The sequence below is a fragment of the Hippocampus guttulatus genome, chromosome 4 (genome assembly GCF_054856545.1).
Source record: "Hippocampus guttulatus isolate MCC_2025c chromosome 4, RoL_Hgut_1.0, whole genome shotgun sequence".
Taxonomy (NCBI): Eukaryota; Metazoa; Chordata; class Actinopteri; order Syngnathiformes; family Syngnathidae; genus Hippocampus; species Hippocampus guttulatus.
The window spans coordinates 14,741,180-14,763,113 of record NC_141264.1 but is presented as its reverse complement, the minus strand read 5'-3'; the positions used below and the strand labels follow the sequence as shown (position 1 = coordinate 14,763,113).

The following is a 21,934-nucleotide window of genomic DNA, read 5'->3' as shown; positions in this document are numbered from 1 at the left end:
ACATGCAACAGTCAATCTTATTAATTGTGTGTATTTTGTATTTAATACATACTTGTGATTTTATTGTGTTTTGGCATCACTGTTGATATTTGTAGCGGTAGTAGTCGTGTACTCATCATTAAAGACAGGATTCGTATTAGTATAACAGAGTGGTAAATAAGTATTTTAAGTAGTAATTCGTATTTTTGATACTACTTCAACTACTACTACTACTATGAGTACTATTATTATTGTTTCTGCCAATTGGCAATTTTGTTTATTAGGGTCAGTGTGTGTGTATGTGTGTGTGTGTGTGTGTGTGTGTGTGTGTGTGTGTTTGTAAGATTAAAAATAAACACATACTGTGTGTGTGTGTGTTTGTAAGATTAAAAATAAACACATACGTATGTAACCAACTAAGTTGTTGCGACCCCAACAATTTCTTTTCGGAATAATCCAAATCCCACAATGCAATTTCATCTTCCATTCAATTACCTTGTGTCGCTGTTTCTTATTTATTGCAGGTGACGCGGGTTGGCCGGGGCTAGGCACCCCACTAGATGCGGCCGACCCGGTGCCCGAATGGACCACAGCCGATCTCTCCAGGGCCGACAGCACACCCAGACCTGTGGGTCCTCCGAGTCCGGCGCCCATCATGCCTGGCGCCTGCTGCTGGGAGACCTTGTGCAGCTCTGCGGCCAGCTGCTTAGGATCCACGCCAGGAGAACGTTGGCCTCCTACTAAAGCAAGCAGCCGTGTAGTCACATTGTAATAGTGTTACACACATGCATGCAAATCCATTGTACATACCAGCCTTAAGCTGGACGTGGTGTTCCAGGACTTGTGGGTGCTCAGGGTCAGACAGCATGTTCAGGTCGCTGATAAAAAGCATACATTTGTCATTTTAGCAGTCATCGGTCAGTGCTGACAGATGATAGGGGTGTGGATTGAGGACAGAAGAAGAGGGGAAGGCACTCATTGGCCGTGTGTAGAGCAGCCGCATAGGCCTTTTCACCATGTCATCACTAGGGTTGCAAAATTTTGAGAATTACACAAATTGGATACTTTGCAAATGGGAAGTGTCTCCATTTGGAGGTGTGTGCTCCACCAAAAGACAGTCTTGCGGTATATTTAAGATGTGCATCACCAAACACAACTTTTGGTCTTCCACCTGGAAGTACCTTGGCCCCTCTTGTTTACAAACATTATGAAAAAGGCAATACAGCATGTCTAAGATGTTTCAGAGAGAGAGAGACGACGCCGGAGGCGGCGAGTCCAAAACGGTCACAGCTGTGACATACAGTCGCACGCAGAGCTCCGCCTCTGCACACGGCTGGCCCACGATGCCTTGAACTTCCTCATAGGTCTTTCCCGTCAGCTGCACACCGTTCCACTCCAGCACCTGCATGCCTATAATGAAGTCAGTAGGGGAAAAAAGTCATTAGTTGCTAACAATTTGCCAAAAAAACTGTCCTGAATGACTTCTCACTTACAAGTACGAAACCAGCTGCTGCAACGACAAATAGCTCAGATTAATATGCGTCTTTTCCCCAAACTGTCACGATGTAGCCTACCATGCAATTCATTTTGTCCTCCACCTCCTCCTCCTCAGCCTATTTAGGTTTGCCCCTGAAGGCTTGTTCTGTCGTGCTGCGCTCTGCGTCCTCTCCATTCAGCATCCGCTGGGTAAACATGTGCTCCCTGACCGCACCATCGCCTACGTATCATCTTTTCAAAGATAGAATAACATTCCACCTTTGTCAAAATTACCACGAGAGTCAGCACTGCGGATGAACATCAGAGACAACCAAGAAAAACAAGGTGTAATTGTGCGATTTGGCCTCAGCTTCTAATCTCCTCTGTTTGCAAATTGTACCTCAGTGTGTTCGGAAGAGATTCCATCTACTAAAAATAGCTTAATGACTAACACCATCCAAGATAAACTAAAAGAATCCCATGTTCTGCACACGAATAAATGACAGTATGTACATGACTGCAGGACCTGGCTTATAAAAGTCAGTTCATAAAAATAAAGGGCACATATTGTGGAAATTTTCCTTTTCAAATGTACACACAATAATTGGTTGTAACACACAACCAAGTAACAAGAGACCAACGCTAGCACATCACTGCGGCAATGCCACGCTACGCAGAGGTAAAACATCCATCCATTTTCTTATCCGCTTATCCAAGGCCACAGTTGGCGGGGTACACACTGAACTGGTTCCCAGCCAATCGCAGAGGTAAACAAACATGGCTCAGAAATTCAGATGCAGCACAGAACCACGCTTTTGGAGCGACGAGGAAACTGACTGCTTTATTCCTGCGGTGAGTGTTGTTTTGATGGTAGAAAGTTAGAAGCAGAAATGATGTCTATTTGCATCATGACGTTATCCGCACATCGGCTGTTGAGATTGGGACATTCCAAATGATCACAATTAGCATTTATACAGAAGAAACTCTCCGCTCACACATGAAAACAAGTTATTTTGAATATTTTAGAAACCGCAATTTTGACCTAAACCCGAATGTTGACTGCGTGTAAACGTAGTCATGGTCTTCTTACCCTCGATGAGTTTTCCTGTTTGTTCTGCGACGCCACCTGGGATGACTCGTGCAACATAGGCTCCGATCTCCCATTGACTGCCTGGGATGTCCTTGCCACCGACCACCCGTATCCCGAGACCATTTCCTAAAAAACAAATATATCACGATCAAGTTCTATCCACGGGAGGGGGATTGGATTCTTCATGCTTTCTGTGTGACTTTGTACCTGACACGCTAGAGTCCTCCTGATCTCTGGTGAGCTTGATACGGGTGTGAGGGAAGACATAAGGGACCAGTTTCATCTGAAAAAGAAATTAATTACCAGCATGTAAACAAATCGTTTTGAAGTCAGGATGAAAATACAAAAAATACGCGTTAGAACTTTCTCCACTGCTTTGTAGGCACCGCTCATGTCATCATTGGCTGGTCTTACAATCTGCTTTAATGACACCATTAGCGGGCCTTACCGTCAGATTGTCAGTCACTGGTCATTTTAGTCATTAAAGGGCACATGGCAAGGGGAAAGAAGTGATTGGAATGTATGCAGTCACTGTTCATGTCATTACAGTCTTCTTTTCAATCTCTGTTTATGCCACCGTTGTGCAGTCTTAGGGTCTGTTCTTCTGTCATGTCATCATTGGCTAATTTGGAGATTTGCTTTTCAGTCACTGTCCTCTCCTATTAGATTGATGCTCATAGCCTCAGAAGGTTCAAATATAATCCTGGGAGTTCTCTTTTGTCATTTATTAACTAGCATCAAAGTACAGTATTCATTTTTTTTGGCAAATATAGATTCAAGTAGGCATTCTGAAGTTTTCAATATGTAGATTTATATCATTTTTTTTAAAACTGGAACTCACTTGTCTCCTGTCTGCCATGTGTCTGGCCTGTGGATGTCCTTCTCTTGGTTTGTCAAACCAGTCAGTATCCTCTTGTCTCAGATGGTAGGCTGGGGAAGGAGAGGTAGTCATTAAAAAGCTTGCGTGTTTGTGAATAACATATCTACTTAAAGCATTACGTTACGGTAAATAAAGCAGAGATCCATCTTCAAATCAAGCTTTGGAAGCACTCTTTCCAATATGCATCACAAAGTCTGTTACACATCAATTCACTTGACGTCATATTGCTCAAAACGATTACGAGTTTTCTGCTTTGCTTGACACAGTGAAGGAAATGTGTGTTGATTCCTCAGCCTATGATTCTTCCATCAGTTTGCCATTTTGACGGATACCAAGAGCTTACATAAAACATGTGCTCTCACCAACCAACATAATTAGTATATGTATGCAATCTGATGGGATCCAATACAAGAGCTGTTGCAAAGATTATGTCTTTCCAAAGATGGCAGGTTTTTTTTTTTGGAAGGTAATCAATTTAATGGTGACACAAAGTCCCAGAAGTTCGATCAACAGGAGTTCAAACAAATATTGATAAGGCGACTAGTTTTAACAAATTTTCCCTTAGGTAGGCTTTATTGTTATTTGTTTTCTTGTATGAGGCATGATTAAGAATGCTAATAATAATAATAACTTTTTATCTGGAAAATCAAAGTTTTTTATTATGGCAATCATTTCAGAACAGTGTTTTTTCAAGGTGAGCATTTACATCTTGAGAAATTCAGGATTTTGCTCTTGTCTTGCTACTTTGTTTAGGTGTTATTATTCTCTTAAGAAACGTTATCCTCGTGGATTGCCCTTCTCCCTATGGCCACTGAATTTGTGAAGTTGTATAAATGTTAGATAAAACATATTATCCTGTTAACTGTGTATCTCAGATTAAGAGTGCTTATCAGAATTAGAAGGAAAACATTCTTATCAATAATCGGTGTGCGGCAGCGATGACAACCTTGAGGACTTTTTTTTTTGTACAGTAATCAGAAAATGACTTCCATTGCAATTTCAATCCAAACACATCTTTGTGAGAAAAAACATACATGAACACTTGCAACCAGAAAAGGAAGTGATACGCTTTACGGAACCACTGATGTGAAGTCATTCCCAAATGATGCATACTGACTGAGTCAGTGCAGGAGATGCTGATGGTTCATTCCCAAAATGAATTGCAACTAAGGGTTCCACTAAATGGCATGGGACTTTCTACCACTGAGATGCGGGTCATTCCAGAATGGATCCAGTCAGAATGTTCATAACTTATACAGAAGCCAGTCATTCAGGAGAGTAATGATGTGTGGCATGGAGGCGTGCATTCCGTAAATTACTTCATGGGGGAATGCTGTCTCACCTTCTATATTCCAGTTTGGGCCTCCAGCTGGGGTACAAAATTGGATATATTTATATACTGTATGTATCAAAGAATGGTATGTTTGTTTTTGTCTTTCTTTTTTTTTTCATTTCAAGAAATGGGTGCAGCAGCCTGTGAAATCAAGGAACTAAGCTGAGTCTTATGTATTGGGAGTGTATGTTGGCACATGCATTAAAAGCGGGGGTCAATGTATGATGCATGCTTGAAATTACAGCAACCAACTAGCTGCTATTGCGTACACACTTAAAGGAGAGGCACTATGAAAAAGACAAGATATGCTTAAGGGGAAAAAGCTCATCCATCAACCATTGTGTAAGTGGGCCTTGAGAGATGGTTAACTATGATACTCTACCGTGTGCGATACTTTCATGAAAGATTCTGGCTTCCTCTCTGTTCAACACCAGCACTGACTCACTGAGTCCTGTAATCAAGGCAGATTGACACTTATATGTGGAGTCAGCACACAAATCATCTTCTCATCACCTAGAGGGAGCCTTGAAAAAAAAAACAGTCCACAAGCTACATGTGATGTGAGTGGAATACTCATTCAAATCATCATAAAGAATTTGATTTAATTTGCTGTGTGAATGTGTTTTGCAGCTACAAATCTGGATTACTACCTAAAATGGCAATGAGGAAAACTGAAAATATGGAAGACATTGACTTTATTAGGATGGAAACTCAAACATGTATAGAAAAACATGCAAGGATGCAAAATCAAACACAGATAAAAGACACAACACAATTTACATGTCAATATGGCAATAGTATAAATTACTGCTTACTTTATTGAGTTACAAACATAATATAATGGGAGAACTAAAACATACAAAATAAAGATGATAAAGATAATGCATGCATATGAAATCACAAAATAGATAGATAGATATACCTGAATTGTGCCATACATAAACCCAAGCTTATGCATTCAAAGTGGAAGTATTAGAATGGAGAAGAACAGCATGCAACACAACTCATGGAATGATATTAAACGCGACAGAGAAGTACAGGATGTACAATAATATGTAACTAGCAGTGCTTATATTAACTACTGATGATTGAATAACCCATACGATCACTCAACAGTAGCATGCATGACAAGCAAGTCCATAGTCGAGTTCTTGCAACGGTCTCTGGTTCCATTTACCTTCACTGTCCGACATGGCACCTTGTAAGTCATCCATGATGAATGCAATATCTCGGTCATAGCAGCGAGTACGAGATTCTTCCCTCATGTGTTGTTGTACCTCTGGCAGGGAATGGCTTGAGCCAAACTGGTCCCTGGAGTCGGCAGAAATTGGGGGGAGAGGTCCTGCCGATGCCCGAGCCATACCCATTGGCTGACCCACCGGGCTCAGGGGGCTCTCCTCCTCAGAGTTCTGAGCCACGATGGGGATACGTCCTCGGCTATGGCTTATAGGCAAACTGGTGGGCTTTGTTCTGGTTACACCAGGAGCAAACGCTGCATCCAACACATCTACCTCAGTTTTAAGTCGTAGTGAGGAGCTGGAAAGGTCCCGTTTAATTGATAGATCCAAGCCGTAGACAGAGGAGGGTCGAGAAGAAGGACGAGATGATGGTCTGGAACGGCTGCCACTTGGGTAGGTGCCATCATCCTGGGCAGATGTCCTAATAGTGGACCCGAGGCCAAGAGATTGCCCCAGAGACCCAGCAAGATTAGATCCCAGTGAGGAGCCCAAATACTTTTGCTGCTCAGATAAGTTCTTTCTCAGTCCAAATGTAATCTCATCCTGAAGTAGCCTTGCCCGAGAAGCCAGGTTGGTAACAGAGGAAGCTCCAGATCCCATGTAGCTTCCAAAGTCAGGCTCCAAATCCCGACTCTCCTGAATGGGGGAAAATTTGGTGATGGCCTTTTGGTCTATTAAAGCCTTTTTGTTCTTCATCTGTTTCTGGTAAAGCACCGCAGCTGGGAGTTGTTTTGCGGCCTGCTTCTCAAGTGTGAGCCTTCCAATGCTATATTTTTCACCTTTTGGGAAATGGCGAAAGCTGCTATCGCCGGACAGATAATGGGGAAGGCCCAAGCCTGATATATGTTCTAGTCCTTCAGTTCCTCTCCGGAATTCCTGCTTGATCTGTTGCTTAAGTAGCTTTAACTCATAGGGCTCCTCCATACTGTCTTCTTGAAGTTGGGATTGTCCTAAAAAATCTGCTACCTATTGGGGGAAAAGGGGAATGTAAGTACAACAGAAAATAAAGTGGAGAAAGAGTTCACAAAGGTGATTATGAAGAAAAATGATGGCGGTGTACCTCTGTGCGTCTGACCTCTGCTGCCCTAATTAGTCTGTCTGCCTTGGATAGCTCTTTATCAGGAAGGTTAAATCCAGAACCCAGGCAAGTGGAACCCAATCCTGTGGACCCCTTGGTGAGTTCCCCTATGTCCTCAATTAGCACATAGTTCCTGGCATGGTGGTGGTCGATGTCAGCGTAGAAAGAATCCGCAGAGATGCTTGACATGGGACTAGAGGCCATGCTCCTCTCTTCGAGCCCTAGCCTCAAGTCCAAGCTGCCATACTTGCCTCCGAGATGAGCCACACCAAAGCCGCTTTCTGAGGAGGTCGGCACAATGATTAGAGGCTGGTTACGTATGACCTCATAGTTAGTGGCGATTTTGGGCTCTAAATCGGACAGGTTGGTTTGACGCTGCTTTCCTTGTAAGAGCAGAGCATGCTGGTAGCTGCTTGTCTGATCCTGACCATGGGAGAGGGATAGGGTTGAGACATGTTGGTACGGAGAAACCTGTTGATGGTAAACGGACTGAGGTTCAAACAGATTATGTTGGGTAAAATGGCTAGTGGTTTGAGTCTGTGGAACATACTGGCCGTAATGAGAGTAGGGACTTGTGAGTGTGTTATACTGGGAATCAGCTTCTGTCTGTGGGGGTATGAACTGATCAAACTCTGATTGCGGCGCTGTGCGTGGCCTCTCCAAACAGTCACTACGGTCATCTCTAATGTTGCTAACCTCACTGTCTGACATGTAATCTCTTTCTTCTGCCACCCCCTGGAGATAGGCCCTCTCCCTCTTCTCTCGCTCTTTCAGCAGGACCTCCTTTCGCCGATTGATACCCATCTCCAGGTACCTGCAATGATAAGGTATCACCATTCATCATCTTATCTTTAATTCAGGAAAATTGCTTTGAAACTTTGAAAGTACCAAATGTCATGGGTTTTCACACAAATACCTTACACTATGTGCGAGTTTGGAGTGATCTCACAGACTGATGTCAAGGTTGCCTTTTAGCCCATAAACTAGCAAGGTAAGTGTGGGCATCATGCAGATGGATTAGGGAGGATGATTGCAAAAGAGGGATGAGAGCAATGGAATCAATCAAAATTATGGATGACAACCATAATCTTTTAATGGACTGTGTCACAGGCTATGCAAAAGCAAACGTTCGCTGTTTAATCTACAGCATCTCACCGTAGTTTTGCATCAATTTCCTTTTCCTCTTCGTCCAGTTCAGCCTGTTTCTTGCGTAGTTTTGAAGATTCCCTCTCTACCATATCAAGCTCTTTGTCAATGTCCTGCAGGATCTTGGCCCGGGCCATTGTAGTACTACGAGCAAGCCGACGACGGGCAGAGTTGGTGCTGTAGCCTGAGCGTCCCATCAGTGGGTCATCCTCAGGAGGTGGGTCTGGGAGTGTCCGTTTGACCTTCTTACCTGTGCTTGAGGGGGAGCCTCGCCCCTAGAACATGTAGAAAAATAATTAATTGACCAATATATGAATCAGGATTGCTTAATGTATTATTCAAATTAACTTTATAACTTACTGAATATGCATTCTCATAGTAGGCACCCATCCTGTCTTCTGTGGCAGGATTCAGAGATTTAGGATCAGAGAAGGACTTCTGACCAGGCTTCAACCGAGGGCAAGAGGAAAATCTGCTTGGGTCAGCAGTCAGCATTCTCTGTCCTCCAACTGATGTGTCATGCGATAGAGGGGGCACTGACGTATAGAAACCTCTCGACCTCGCCGTGGCATCAGTTGTGAGGTGTGAGCTGTAACCCACCTCAATGGGTGTATGCCTTCTGTCTGAATCTGTCTGACAGCTCAGACTGCCTCCTCTTTGAGAGCTTTCAGGAGCTGAGATGTGTTTGATTATTTCCACCTTGGTGTCCATCTGGACTTTAGGTCTTTTGATAGATCCAGAGTGGTCAGTTTGAACAGATATCTCAGCAACTGTCTGGATAGCAATGCTGGACACCTTTGAACTATGTTTTCCTTCACTGCTGTGTTTTCGGGAGCGTCGTCGAGCCTTTGCAGGAGCATCCCATTCATCTTGGTCCTCATCATCACTCTGAGCTGAGCTATCAATGTTTCTTTTGTTCTTCTTTCGTCTTCCAGCATGCGGTTTTTCGGCTGAGTCTTCATCGTCTGTTTGTACTCCACTGTCAATTATTTTTTTTCCTGTGTCCTGATCGTCTTGAAGCCGTTTCGCTATATTATGCCGGTCCTCACTTTCCTCTAAATGTTTTCCAACAGTCGGGCCTGAAGACTCATCTTTGACAGGCCAGTATTGTCCACTGTCCCCTACTCCTGCATACTTGGCCTCAAGGAGGTTTGCTGTGGTAGCTTTGCTACCATAGTGCTCATCTAACTGGCGCTGGAGTTGAAGCTGGAGTTGCTGGATTTGCTGCAATTGCTCTTTCTGCTGGGCATATGTCTCCTGCTGGGCTACCATATGAGCATGGTGCTCTTCGTCTTGCTGCATGAGAAGCTGTTGTTTCAGAGCCTGGAGCTCTTCAAGCTCTTGTTGCACCATAAATTGCTCCTGTTCGCGATAGCGCTGGATCTCCTGTCTCTCCCACTCTAACTCCTCAGCTAGACAGAGCTGTTTAAGTTTCTCTAGCTCTAGAAACTCCCTCTCCATCTGGTACTGAGCCATTTTAGTGCTGTCTAAGCCAGGGAATATTGGAGAAGAGGCTAATGCATCTAGAGAAGCTGCGAGTGCTTCCAATGTGGCATCTGAGTACATTTCTGGATAGCCTGTTATGATGTCAGCCAACGCTGTGGGGAGAAGCTCTTTTGGTAGCCCTGGGTCATAGGGAACAATTTGACCTTGGTCTGTGGTAGGGATGAAGCCAAACTGTTGGGGCAAATACTGATTCTGGATTGTTTGTGTGGGCACCAAGGTGGTGCTAAAGATGGAGCCAGGTTGTGTGGTAACTGCATATGTTGATGGAACTGGGGCTGAGACAGAGGAGTAAACTATTCCATCTGAAGTTTTAAGAGCACTACAGACACCAAACGCAGTGAGTGAGTCCTGAGAAGATGGAGAAGGAATCACCCCAGCAAAATCTGCAGTAGCTTTGATAGTGTAGTCTAGAGCTTTACCTGCCATAACAAATCAGGGGGAGAGATTTTACTCTTTGAAATAAACACCATTTTGCAAATTGTCATTTTGTCTACGAATTAAAGGCCAATTAATCTGGATTTGAAACATGTTCATGCACATGCATATTTGAAGTCATTTGGCTAACAAGATGCAAAGCCAAAATATTGCGGGAGCACACGCAGGCAAACACATGCATCTGTATGAAGAAAAAGGAGGAAAAAAAATCACACACAGTTAATGAAACAATACACTTAAAAGAAGAGCAACAGGATGCAAACATAAAAAGTGACTATGAATATTGATCCGATTTGTCATGCAAAAGAAATGTCACGATACTCACCAGTAGAAAGTTTGGAGGCAGTGAGGTCTATAGCTCCATCTGTACATCCATTGAGGTAGTCATCGTCTTTGTTGGGATCATAAGGAAAGAGTCCTACCTCTTTGAGGCTGGCATCAGATATTAATGCTTTTTCACCATTCATGCCTGTGCTACCATACTGTCTCGCACCATCATACTGATGGTTGGCATCTCTGTGGTCCAAATGGTTGTCAGGCTGAGTTGTGACAGGCGGTTGTGTTCTACAACTTCCAGTAAAAGGTAATTTGTATATGACATCACAGCATACACTTCTTCTACCAGCTGTGAGGTCAACTGGTGTCTCATCATCCTCAACAATAGAGGTTATTACTTCAGGACTTGTTCCGGATAAAGCTACCATAGACCTCACTGGTCTGTAGTTGGACAGATCCATGGCACCTGTTGCCTCCAAAGATAGAACACTGTTGATATCTGTTGACGCAGGAGTAACTGATTGTTTGCCTCTTCTGATGAGTGATCCATATGAGAGATTAATTGGTATGTCTTGAGCTGTGGATGGTATAGCAGCGACGGCAGGTTGGGCATTCACTGGTCTGTATACAATTTGTGCGACTGGTTCGCATGGTTTGTATGTGGTGAGCGGCAGAGGCGAGGATGTCACAGGCCCCTGCAAGTCTAGCGGTTTCTCTGCTGGAGAGTTGCTGTATGAAGCAATGGTGGCTGTGCATGTGACAATTGTGATGCTATCAGTTACTACAGCCAGTGTTGTTGCAGGGACAACCTCAACACTAAGATTTACTATTTCTGGCTGCACTGCTGTGATTTGACGCACAGAATCATTGGATGACTGTCGATATAACTCAGGTGGAGTCAAATCCATGCCTTGCTCAGTCATCTTCGCACCAACCTTCATGGTGCGTAGATCCATAACATCCCCATGATGGATTAGCTTTTCATTTTGCTTAAGTTGGTATTTTCTGTCATCTGTTATGGTGGCAGCTATGCTGGTTGGAGTATGCTGTGGAAGCCTTTCATGGACAACAGACACCGTTGTTCTCTGGACCTCTGTGGTGACAACTTGAGTGACTAAGTTCGGCTGGATCTCAGCAGGCTGGCCTGTCGTTGAAACTGAAGAAGAGTACTTGTGACTCAAACTAGAGACAACCTTCTCAGGTCCCCGAATCTCTTGGCTCTCAATGGACTCTTGCTGAATTTTAGTGATGGTGATCGGCGCAACAGCTCCACCAGGTAGGATGTCCTGTACGGCAGGTATTGAGGTTTTCTTTGTGTACGCCTCTGTGGTTATTATCTCAAGTGGGTGCTCATAGTCAGATGAATATGTAAATCGCTGTGGGGGTTCAACTGGAGGAAATGAATCTGTTCTGTTATGCACACAACCAGGAATATCTTTTTCAGCTGGCATGCTTATTACTAAGGGCTGCTGCATTGTTAGAGACTGTCTTTTTGTGTCAGCAAAAGCCCCAGTGTTGACAACCTGGGGAGACATTTCATAATCTGTAGGAAAGGTAATCATTTCACTTGTGCTGTATGGTGGTTTTCCTGTGGATGATATCGATGTCCTTCTTTTACTTGAAGTTTGTTCAGTTGTAACTTCATGGGGGATTGAAACCACCATCTGAGATTGTATCATAGATGACAATGGCGCTTGTCTCACAACAGCCTCCATTGATGCAATATGCATAGGGTCAGGTGGTAATGCAATGACCTCAAGTGGAGGTGTTGAACATGGCATGACTGACATTTGAAGTGTGGCGTAGACTTCAGGCGTGTAAGTACCAGGAGGCTCCTCTGTCTGTGAGATTACATTTGACTCATTTGCAGGAGTAGGTGTTGCAGGAGCTGGTGCAACCTCTTGATGCATCGGAGGGAAAGTTGGTATTTCTGGTATTGTAATGACATAATCCTTTCGTGGTTCTATCACAGATGGTTGAGGGATTCTCGAACCGGCTGCAGAATAGGGATGAGTTGCTGCAGGAAGATGTTGAGTCATTGCCATTGGTGACCTCGGTGCTGTCTCTGTGATAATGGTTTCACTAGCCATTTCTGGTTGTGGTTGTGCGTTTCCTATTTCAATTTCATGTTGTGGACGAAGAGCGTTGCCGTATACTCTGCACGTATTTTCTTGGGCAGTTAGTACATCGGAAGCTAATCTGGGTTCTAACACTATTGAGACATGTTGTGTCACAGGCTGTTGGATTGGCAGTGTTTGTCGTTGAGCCACGGGAACTTCAGCATCAGCTAAAATCTCTTGTGAAAGTGCTTTGCCTATTGAGACTATCTTTGGATGTTGAGTGACATAGGAGTCAGATTGTGATGTTGCAAGGGCTTTACTCTGTGCAGTTATTGTTGAAGCCCTAATGATGTTTTCTTGCATTGTTGTTGATGACAAGGGCTGATAAATGGCTTGCTGTTGCTGCATTACCACAGGTGTATATGGCTTCATTATTGGGTCTGCTACACTACGGGCCTCAATTGGTATTTCTTGATCAGGGTATGTCACACAGTAATCCCTTTCAGACTGCACTTTAGAGACCACAGTATTATTGGGTGCCACTTCTTCTAATGGAACAGTTGAAGCTATGGATATTGAGGGTGGATGCCTTATGGCAGGTACAGATGCTCTCCTTACAGTGGCCGGGGCTGAAAATGTTTCACTGGGTGTTTTCTGCTCTGAAGGCGTTGTTCGAACTCCTGGCCCTTTTGTAGCTGGTATAGATCCTCGTCTTATTGGTGCCTGCACTGTTATCACTTCTGTTGGAGAGCCAGGCTCAGATGGCAGAGTTATTACGACATATGTTTTCAAACATTTGGCATGTCTGGGAGATAATGGCGACTTAGGAGATGTTGCCCCTGACTTACTCTCCACAGGTCGAGTCAAGCTAAGTGACAGGGCATTTGGAGGTGCTTTGGTCCTAGGCAGCGTTGCAGCTTTTGTTGCAACAACAGGAGGTGGTTTGACACGTTCTCCTGGCTTGTGGCTGAAAACTAGTCCAGCTGGAATTATTACAGGCTTAGGTGGTATTGGTGGAGGAGCCTTGGAGGAAGTACTAGTGGCAGCTATTGTAACAGAAACCTGGAATCCTGCTGCTGAAGTAGGAATTGGTGGCTTTGGATAAATAGTGGGCTTTGGTAAAGTGGAAGGGGGTGGTGGAAGTGTCTCGGCTAAAGGTATTTCTCCCATTTCTAAAACATTAGTTCCCACAAAAGGTTTAGATGGGAGTGGTGGAACAGCTGAGACCATGGTAAATGGTAATGTTGAAAATGTGGTTGTACTCTTAACCACATGATGTGTGACTGTTTGACTAATAGGTGCCTCAGATGCAGAAGAAGATTGTGTGCTGTCTTGAGGAGTTTGGCAAATCCGAGACATGTTTTCCACACTTGGCACTATGATGACCACATGCCCTGCTCTCGTTGGGGTCACTATTTGAGCTACAGCCACATCATCTGGTTTCATATCTTCCATTCGTGGCTGTATATCTACAACTACAGACTGCATTGGCTGGGCTGCAACTGTGGCTCCTGCAGTGATGGTGGAAGTCACAAGAGTGGAGACCTGCTGAGTGCCCCTGATCGGTAACCTCACTCCACCTTGCTCAGGTAGTGAAACTGATGTTGACCGAGGTGGAGGGGGAGGTGGGACTTTCTTTTTGACTATTGTAGTTGATGGGATGGATACAGGGATCATTGATGTGGCAGTTGGTTGGACTGAATGTACAACATTAGGTTGTGGCGGGGCTGTGATTGTTGTGATTGGTTGCGACGTAGATGTTTGTATTGAGAATGAAGATGTAGTTGAAACTAGGTCTGGCATCTGGACAATTTCTGGCTCATGGTCTGGTACAGGAGTGACAGTGGAAGTAGCTACAAGAGCAGGAGATGGAACAGAACCTTGAATAATGCTTGGAGCTGGTGACTCAGTAAATTGAGCCCTCGGCTTGGCTGTGACAGTGACATCTTCTGGTCTTGAAGCTGAGGCCTGTAGCACCGATGGAACCTCAGTGGGCATTTGAGAGGGAGATGAAACCAGGTCTGGCATTTCAACTATAACTGGAGGAGGAGTCTCCCCTGAGGCTGAGATTGAAGGTACAGGAACAGATGACTTAGCTTGGACCAGTTCGGCTGAATCAACTTTTGATGGATCAGACACCACATCTGGAATTGCAACTATAACTGCAGAGCATTCTCTAGAAGATACTTCACCTTTAGTGGACATAAGTGGTGAAGACTCACGCAGGATTTGAGTTAAGAAATAACTTGTAGGTGTAGACAGAGGAGTTGAGTCTGATGATTGAGGTGTTTGAGCTTGGTAGGAGGATGAAGAAGTGGCATTAGATTCCATGCTGGAATCAGGTGAGGCCGGTGAAGTTGGTGGTGACTGTGGCGATACAGGGGAAGGTGTAGTGGTCAGTTCTGGGGCCGATATTGGAGTTGGAATAGGTTTTGCTTCTGGGATTTCACAGACCACGGATGTCGGTTCCATCTCAGCTTTCTCAGACAAAGGTGGGCTTATAGATTGATCATCTTTATTTTCAGAATCATCACTTGGGGTAATGTCCGATGAAATGCCAACACCATACTCATCTGGTAGACTGTCATCCTCTTCCTCCCCTGATGAACACTGTGTAATTTTGAGATCAGGTATGGGGAAAAGTGCCTTTCTAAGTGCAGGATCAAGAGGTACCATTGGTCGAACAAAACCTATAGAGCCAGATGTCATGCTCGGAACAACGGTCACCTCAGTTCGTTTTGGAGGTTCACTGGGGCGTGGTGGTGCTGGCCGTTTTTTCTTCTTGACTGGAGCTTCATCAGAAGCTCTGCCACTTTCAGGCGTCATGCTTTCTCCAGTGTGTGATATGGCTTCCGTGGGTATGATTATAACACAGGTCTCTGGTTCTGGAGGACAGATAGATGAGCCAGATTCCAATGCTGTCTGGGCCTGCTTAAACTCTTGTTCGATCATCATCAATTCCCTCTTTTTTTCCATCATCTCTTCATAAACCTCCTCTGGAGACCTGAGTTTCTTCAAATATTCAGAACTGATTTCCTGTTTTGGTTCAATGTCTTGAAAGCCTGTCATCATTATCTCAGGTTCCTCAACCAAGGATTCATAAAGATAGTCCTCAATCGACATGCCACCATAAAGTGGCTCCACACCTGGAGGACTATCACCTGAGATAGCTTTGGCCTTCTGGAGAATGTCTTCATATGCTTCTTCTGCACTCTTTAATGATTTTAAAATGGTTTCCTTCTCTTCAAATGTCTCAGATGGAGTGTATGGTATCACTGTTGGAGATGGTTTGCCTCCTCTCTGTACAGCCTGTCTTGCTTCTGGCTCTGATTCAATGCTGGCCAAGTACTCAGAACCAGATGTTTTACCGATGTCATCCCTTGCCGCGACTGGTCTAAGATCCTCTGCAGAGGAAGCACCTTGATTTGGTGACAATCGGCCATGCACGTTAAGTTGGCTCTTTTCTTTGCGAGATTTCTCTTCCTCCGAGGAGTCTTCGATGGTGGGGAGTTGCTGGGTCGCATGCCTGTGTTTACCCTTGCGATACTGTTTGTCCCCGCTAATCCTCCTGTGACTCGTACTGCTATCACTGTCCTCCTCCAGCGATGATGCAGACGTAGGTGACGACCCTGGAGTGAAGCTAGAGGCATGCACGCTAGATGAGCCCTTTGACAGAGATTCAGTAATGCTCTCTACCTCTTCATCAGTGCTTTGTCTATGTCTGATGACCGGAATAGCTTTCTTTAAAGTTGCGGTGGGAATTGTATCATTTTTAGTTGCCTCGCTCGTCATTAGAGTGGATTTGGTCCATATTAGCGAGCCTTCATTATCTGTGCTGTGTTTGCTTGAGAGTGATTTGCGTTTCATGGAGGCATTATCAAGCACAGCTCTCTTGACAACTTCTTCATTGGACAATTTCCTTTCTTTGTCATCCTCTGAGAGAGACATTTCCTCTTTGCCGCCCATACCAAGGATCTGACTGCGGATTAAGTCTTCATCTTCTACAGATGAGTCAGCACTTTCCGTTTTGATCTCTTCACTGAAAGATGACACACTGGTCACCTTCAGCCTCCTCCTCTGAACCTCAGGGGAAGGGGAAGGTGTGAAATCACTCCCGCTGCTCTCTTCCATTGCTGGGAAACTAAGTCGCCTTTTCTCACTTCCAACAGCCTTCTTAACCAGTAGAATTTTCTCTTCTTCTGTGTCATTTTTAGTCACACTGCACACCCCTTGCTCCATATTTAGTTCCTCTGATAAGGGTAAAATATGAGGTTGAGCGTCTTCTTCAGCTTTAGAGGATGTCTTGGGAAATGCCTTGGGCACAACTTGGTTCTCAAATTCAGCTTGAGATTTTTCCAATTTTAAAGGCTCTATGGCTGCATCTCCCACCTAAAATAGAAGAACAAAAAAGAAACGCTTAAATAAAATCACTTGTGATTATTTTTGGCAATGGTAAACACAGTCATGCATGCAAAAACAAACTATTCTTACTGTCATGGACAAATCCTTTGTAGATTCTAATTGTGGCTTTGGAAAGAGGGTGACATTAGTGTTCATTTCAGTTGGCATTTCAACAACTTTATGGCTGTCAGTTGGTGTCAACTGTGGAACTTCTGATGGTTCTTGAGCCTGTTCATGAACCTGGCTTTCATCATTTGGTATTTTGACAGCAATCTGCTCTGATGAGACCAACCTTGTTTCATCTGTTGAAACTTCAGCTGTTATTTCTGATTTTGATATTTGAGGAATTTCTTTCCCACTTGCTTCTTTTCTCTCAACTGTTGCACTTTTGGAAATATCTATGCTTGGCAATGTAGGCCCAGAGACCACCATTGGTTGAACAGGTTCTGCTGCAGGTTCAACTAAATGCTTGGTTTCCTCTTCAACAGGTGTAACCTTCACTGCTTTGGGTACAAGTAAAGGCTCATGTTCCACCTTTGTCGAAGTTACCAACACTGGGGATTCCTCTTTTGTTGTTGGAACCGTCTTGGTGGAGGTTGTCATGTTAAGTGGTTTTTTAATAACATCTGCAGACTCCGCCTTCGCAGAGGCTGGCTTGGGCTCTATGTTTTTGGTAACAAGTATGGCTTGGGTCTCTTGTGGTGCCGATATAGGTGAAGGTTGAGAGATTTTCCCTGAGTCTCCCAGTTGTCCCATCAAAGCCTTCTGCGTGTGGCAGTTGAGACACAACCACTGTTTCTGGAATAAAACATAAACACAGCATATTACACCGTCACTAAAATGCATCATGAGCTACTTGTGTCACTTATACATACTGTATGTGAGAGAACATCCTTCAGTGCTCACAAAGGTTGGAGAGTTATCTCATAACAAGCAAATCAACAATCAAATGGGCTTCACTGTGAGCTGAAATATCTAACATTAATTCAAGGCTATACACTATTGGACTATATTGACACGAAAGCTTTGATTTGTGATTGCCTGCTGCTACTGCCAAAGAGGGTGGCAAGTGTGCTATTGATTTTCTGGCAGACTTTCCTTTGGCACAATTGGAGATGCTTGGCTTTCCGCATCCCAGACAGAGCACAACTCTATAACTCCTGCCCGCCGTGTACACACACGCACATGCACACACACACAGTGTTGGCCTACTGATCTCTAATAGACAGAGAGTGCTTTGCAAAAAAAAAAAGAAAAAAAATAGTAGTTTCTTTAATACAGATACTATTGAGGGGAAGGAAATATATGATTACAACAATTAACATTGAAAACATTAAAAACAATACAATGTCAGGCATATAAACCCAAAGAATAGAAGCTATAAATCCATCCATTTTCCGAACCGCTTTGGGCAGTAGGCGGGGGACACCCTGAATCAGTTGCCAGCCAATCGCAGGGCACACAGAGACGAACAACCATCCACACCCACACTCACACCTAGGGACAATTTAGAACGTCCAAACAGCCTGCCATGCATGTTTTTGGAATGTGGGAGGAAACCGGAGCACCCGGAGAAAACCCACGCAGGCCCGGGGAGAACATGCAAACTCCACACAGGGAGGCCGGAGCTGGAATCGAACCCGGTACCTCCGCACTGTGAAGCCGACGTGCTAACCACTAGACTACCGGGCCGCCCTAGAAGCTATAAAGGATTTAGCTAATTAAAATACGCACCATTGCAGATGATAAAAGCAATGTAAACATGGAGACCTTTGCAAAATTTGCCTACCAACAGTCAGAAAGTCTCAATGGAATAACTTGTTTATTTAAAAAAATAATAATAAAAACTAATAACAGCAACTTTAACTTCCTACTCACCACAGTGGTTGGGTGGAGGACTACAGTGGCCGCAACTGAGACAAAAGCATCTCAATGAGCTCAAGACAGCCTTTAACATTCCATCCACGTTGTACATGCATCACTATAGTTATACTTTATTCAACAATGCAGTCAAAAATAGCTACAGGCTGACAGCCAATGCGATTCATATAAGGTTTATAGCTAGTGCTAATCCGAGTGGTCCAGACCAATCCTAGACAGGCAAGTTAAAAATACACTTTCCAATAAAGGAGTCTCCTCGAACTCAAACACAATTAATCTGTTCCTCAAGGCTAGCATGGACATTGCCACCGGGATAGAACAGCAAGTGGCATTTCCTCTTCTGGCTCATATAATGAGCACACATTGAATACAGAACCATTTTTATCCAAAGGTAAATGAAAACCTTCAGCTGAGCTTAATCTTTCCATCGTCCTCACAGACATAAGCGTGACACACGTGTGCCCTACTTATCAGGACAGCAGTCACTTTGCAGGCTATTTGTTGGCATGGGCTGAAGTACAAAGAGCAATCAAAAGGATCAAATGGAGAGGTGCGCTCCCGGCACTCACATCTTTCAAGCCTTTCAACCCTCTGACCTACGACCAAAGCCATGCTCTTTCCTGTTATAAAATAAGTGACTTCTCGTTTTTAGGCGTATTCAGGCAGTTTTGAGAAGGGGTACAAAACCTCTCGATGTTACACAGATCATCCATACAGCCACACTCTATCTGAGGCTTTCCCTTCTCTGGTGACTGCTATATGACAATTACATAATTATGGAATTCAATTTTAGGGTTGGTCACTGTTTACAATATCCGGAATATGTATCTTGGAGGACAATAACCGCATAAACAAATGTGTGAGCAACGTGGGGGGAAGCTAGAGTACAGAAGTACATCCACACCGTCGCTGAGTGGGAATCGGTACCACGATCCCCTCACACAACTCAGACGTGTGTACCACTACACCATCAGTGACGAGAGAAGAACATGCAAACTCAAAAACACAAATTTGATTGTGATGCAAACCAGTTCATCATGCTGCCCTAATGTTTTGGGATTCTTATTATTTGACTGTTCCTGATTTATTTCCCAAGTACATCAAATGATGATCATTGTGTTTCCTAGCATTCATTTTTCTCAGAAAAACATTACAGCTGAACATGAAAGATTGAATATGGAAAGCACAGCAAGTAGCAATTTGCAGTCTGTGGAATGAGTGTGCTCACAAAGTTGTTACATGCCCACCCAGGTAGAATAAAAAAGAAATTGAAGAATTACGTGCTACCACTGATCCAAGCAATAGAGCAGATGGCTCGAGAGGAAATCTCTCCTGCTCTAACGTAATGTCGTCTTTGACGTAATCTGCCTCATGTCTGCTTTATTGGCATATCACATGACTTTGCCAACTCAAATCTGTCACGGGGTTTGGCAACTACGCCCCCGCTGTAGTCTCTGCTCTGACATCAGCTCCCATCTCGCTAATGCTCTTGCACAACAACCTTAATAGAGTTTATGTGTTTCCTGGGGTCTGCTGAAGACATGAACGATGTTTCTGTCTGTAATGGCAGCACTTGAATGGTCTGGACTTCTTACACACAATGGCGGAAACTATCTCCTGGTGTCACTCAAAAATGCAAACAGACATAAAGGAAAAATATTATGTATTTTTGTCCAGTTCCCAGGTGTCTGAAAAACAAGTCAGCAACTTTTTTTTTCATCAAACTATCCCAGGGGGGAAAAAAAACATACAGAGCACTTTACAGCCTATTTTTATAGCCTGAAATCTGAATACTTTGAGCAGGTTGGGTGGGCGGTGCATAATGCATGTGGCTGCTGCTTGCAAGGAATACAAATAAAAGACAGTGACTGACTATAATGTGTCCAGTAGTAGTTAGGGGTTACTAAATGTTCAATCAGGTCATAATGTTGAATGCTTAGAAGTCAGAGAGGTCCTTGAAGTTATTGCACTTACCTCTCCTGTATGAAGCATGGGGTTAAATCCACAGAGGTTACACACAAGGATCTTGCATTCAGTACAAGTGTTGGAATTGGGAGGGTCCCTGGAGGCCACGTGGAGTTCAACCTTACAGAGCGGACAGGTAGATATGTCCGCTTTGTGAATATATTCTTTGAAGCCTCCTGCTACTTCTGTGGCTTCGAATGGCTTCGTCTCTACTTTAGACTGGGATGTTGAGGCAGGTTTGGCTTGTTGAGGCGCTTGTGGTTTTGGTGCAGCCTTTGCAGGGGGCATCTTCGGAGAGACTGTGGGAGTAGTTTTCGTCTCATCTTGAACAGCAGATGTAATCAATGTGGATGCTGAGCTAAAAATAGAGGAGCCAAAACCGAACATTTTGCCAGTAACACTCTCAGCAGACTTTGCAGCAGGAGCAGGTTGCGTTTTAGGGGTACCAAATCCAAAGAACCCCGCAGGCTCCTTTGCAGACACAGCTGTTTGTGGTGTGGATTTGACAGGAGCAGTTGGGGATTTAGAAGGCTGTTGAGGTGGTTTTCCATCTGCCGGTTTTGCTGCAATGGCCTTTACCTCTGGTTTTGGAGTTTGGGAAACATCCCCAGAGTCCCTCCTTGTAGACACAGCCGTTGGTGTGGAACTGACAGGAGGATTTGGGGATTTCGAAGGCTTTTGAGATGTTTTGTCTTTTGCTTGTTTTGCAGCAACTTCCTTGGCTTCTGGGTTTGGGGTTATAGAATCATTTTCCTCTTGTGGTTTTCCGGTCCGTTGTGATTGCTTCGCCACATCCTGAGCCCTTCCTTGGTGACGACCTGAAGGGTCTTTTGGCTTTGGCATTGTACCTTGTTGCAATGAATCAGTATTTTTTGGTGTTAGTTCCTGGGGAGCCTTATTCTCCATTTGATTGCCCTCTTTTATTATTAACTTCAATTTCTCTGGCTGGACAGCTGTATCCTTTTGTTCTGATGTTGGGGGAGCAATCTTGACTGGTGAGAGCTGTGGTTTCATTGCAGAAGAGCTTGTGGGCTCAGCGTCGACAAGTGCTCTCTCCATCTGACAATTCAGACAGAGCCATTCTTGTGCCTTTAAAAAAAGAAAAACATTAAGAGTTTGGTAACACGAGCTAGCAATAATATTTCAGGATAAACAATGTTTACAGCATGCAACCCATTCCAGCTGACTTG

At 44.1% G+C, this 21,934-nt stretch overlaps 1 protein-coding gene across 1 annotated transcript in view; it reads right to left on the bottom strand.

Annotated features, from left to right (window-relative positions):
- Positions 1 to 21,934, bottom strand: part of pclob (piccolo presynaptic cytomatrix protein b) — a 49,338-nt gene that overhangs the window by 13,599 nt on the left and 13,805 nt on the right. Inside the window, exons 10-25 of the mRNA XM_086108636.1 lie at positions 21,468 to 21,833; positions 20,754 to 21,323; positions 16,989 to 17,696; positions 10,487 to 16,886; positions 8,581 to 10,145; positions 8,230 to 8,495; positions 7,057 to 7,888; positions 5,936 to 6,962; positions 5,141 to 5,209; positions 4,768 to 4,794; positions 3,387 to 3,475; positions 2,753 to 2,828; positions 2,546 to 2,671; positions 1,281 to 1,389; positions 790 to 857; positions 475 to 719 (exon numbers count right to left, since the gene is read on the bottom strand). Coding sequence (XP_085964762.1) covers positions 475 to 719; positions 790 to 857; positions 1,281 to 1,389; positions 2,546 to 2,671; positions 2,753 to 2,828; positions 3,387 to 3,475; positions 4,768 to 4,794; positions 5,141 to 5,209; positions 5,936 to 6,962; positions 7,057 to 7,888; positions 8,230 to 8,495; positions 8,581 to 10,145; positions 10,487 to 16,886; positions 16,989 to 17,696; positions 20,754 to 21,323; positions 21,468 to 21,833 — 12,543 coding nt within the window. The remainder of the gene's footprint in view (positions 1 to 474; positions 720 to 789; positions 858 to 1,280; positions 1,390 to 2,545; positions 2,672 to 2,752; positions 2,829 to 3,386; positions 3,476 to 4,767; positions 4,795 to 5,140; positions 5,210 to 5,935; positions 6,963 to 7,056; positions 7,889 to 8,229; positions 8,496 to 8,580; positions 10,146 to 10,486; positions 16,887 to 16,988; positions 17,697 to 20,753; positions 21,324 to 21,467; positions 21,834 to 21,934) is intronic.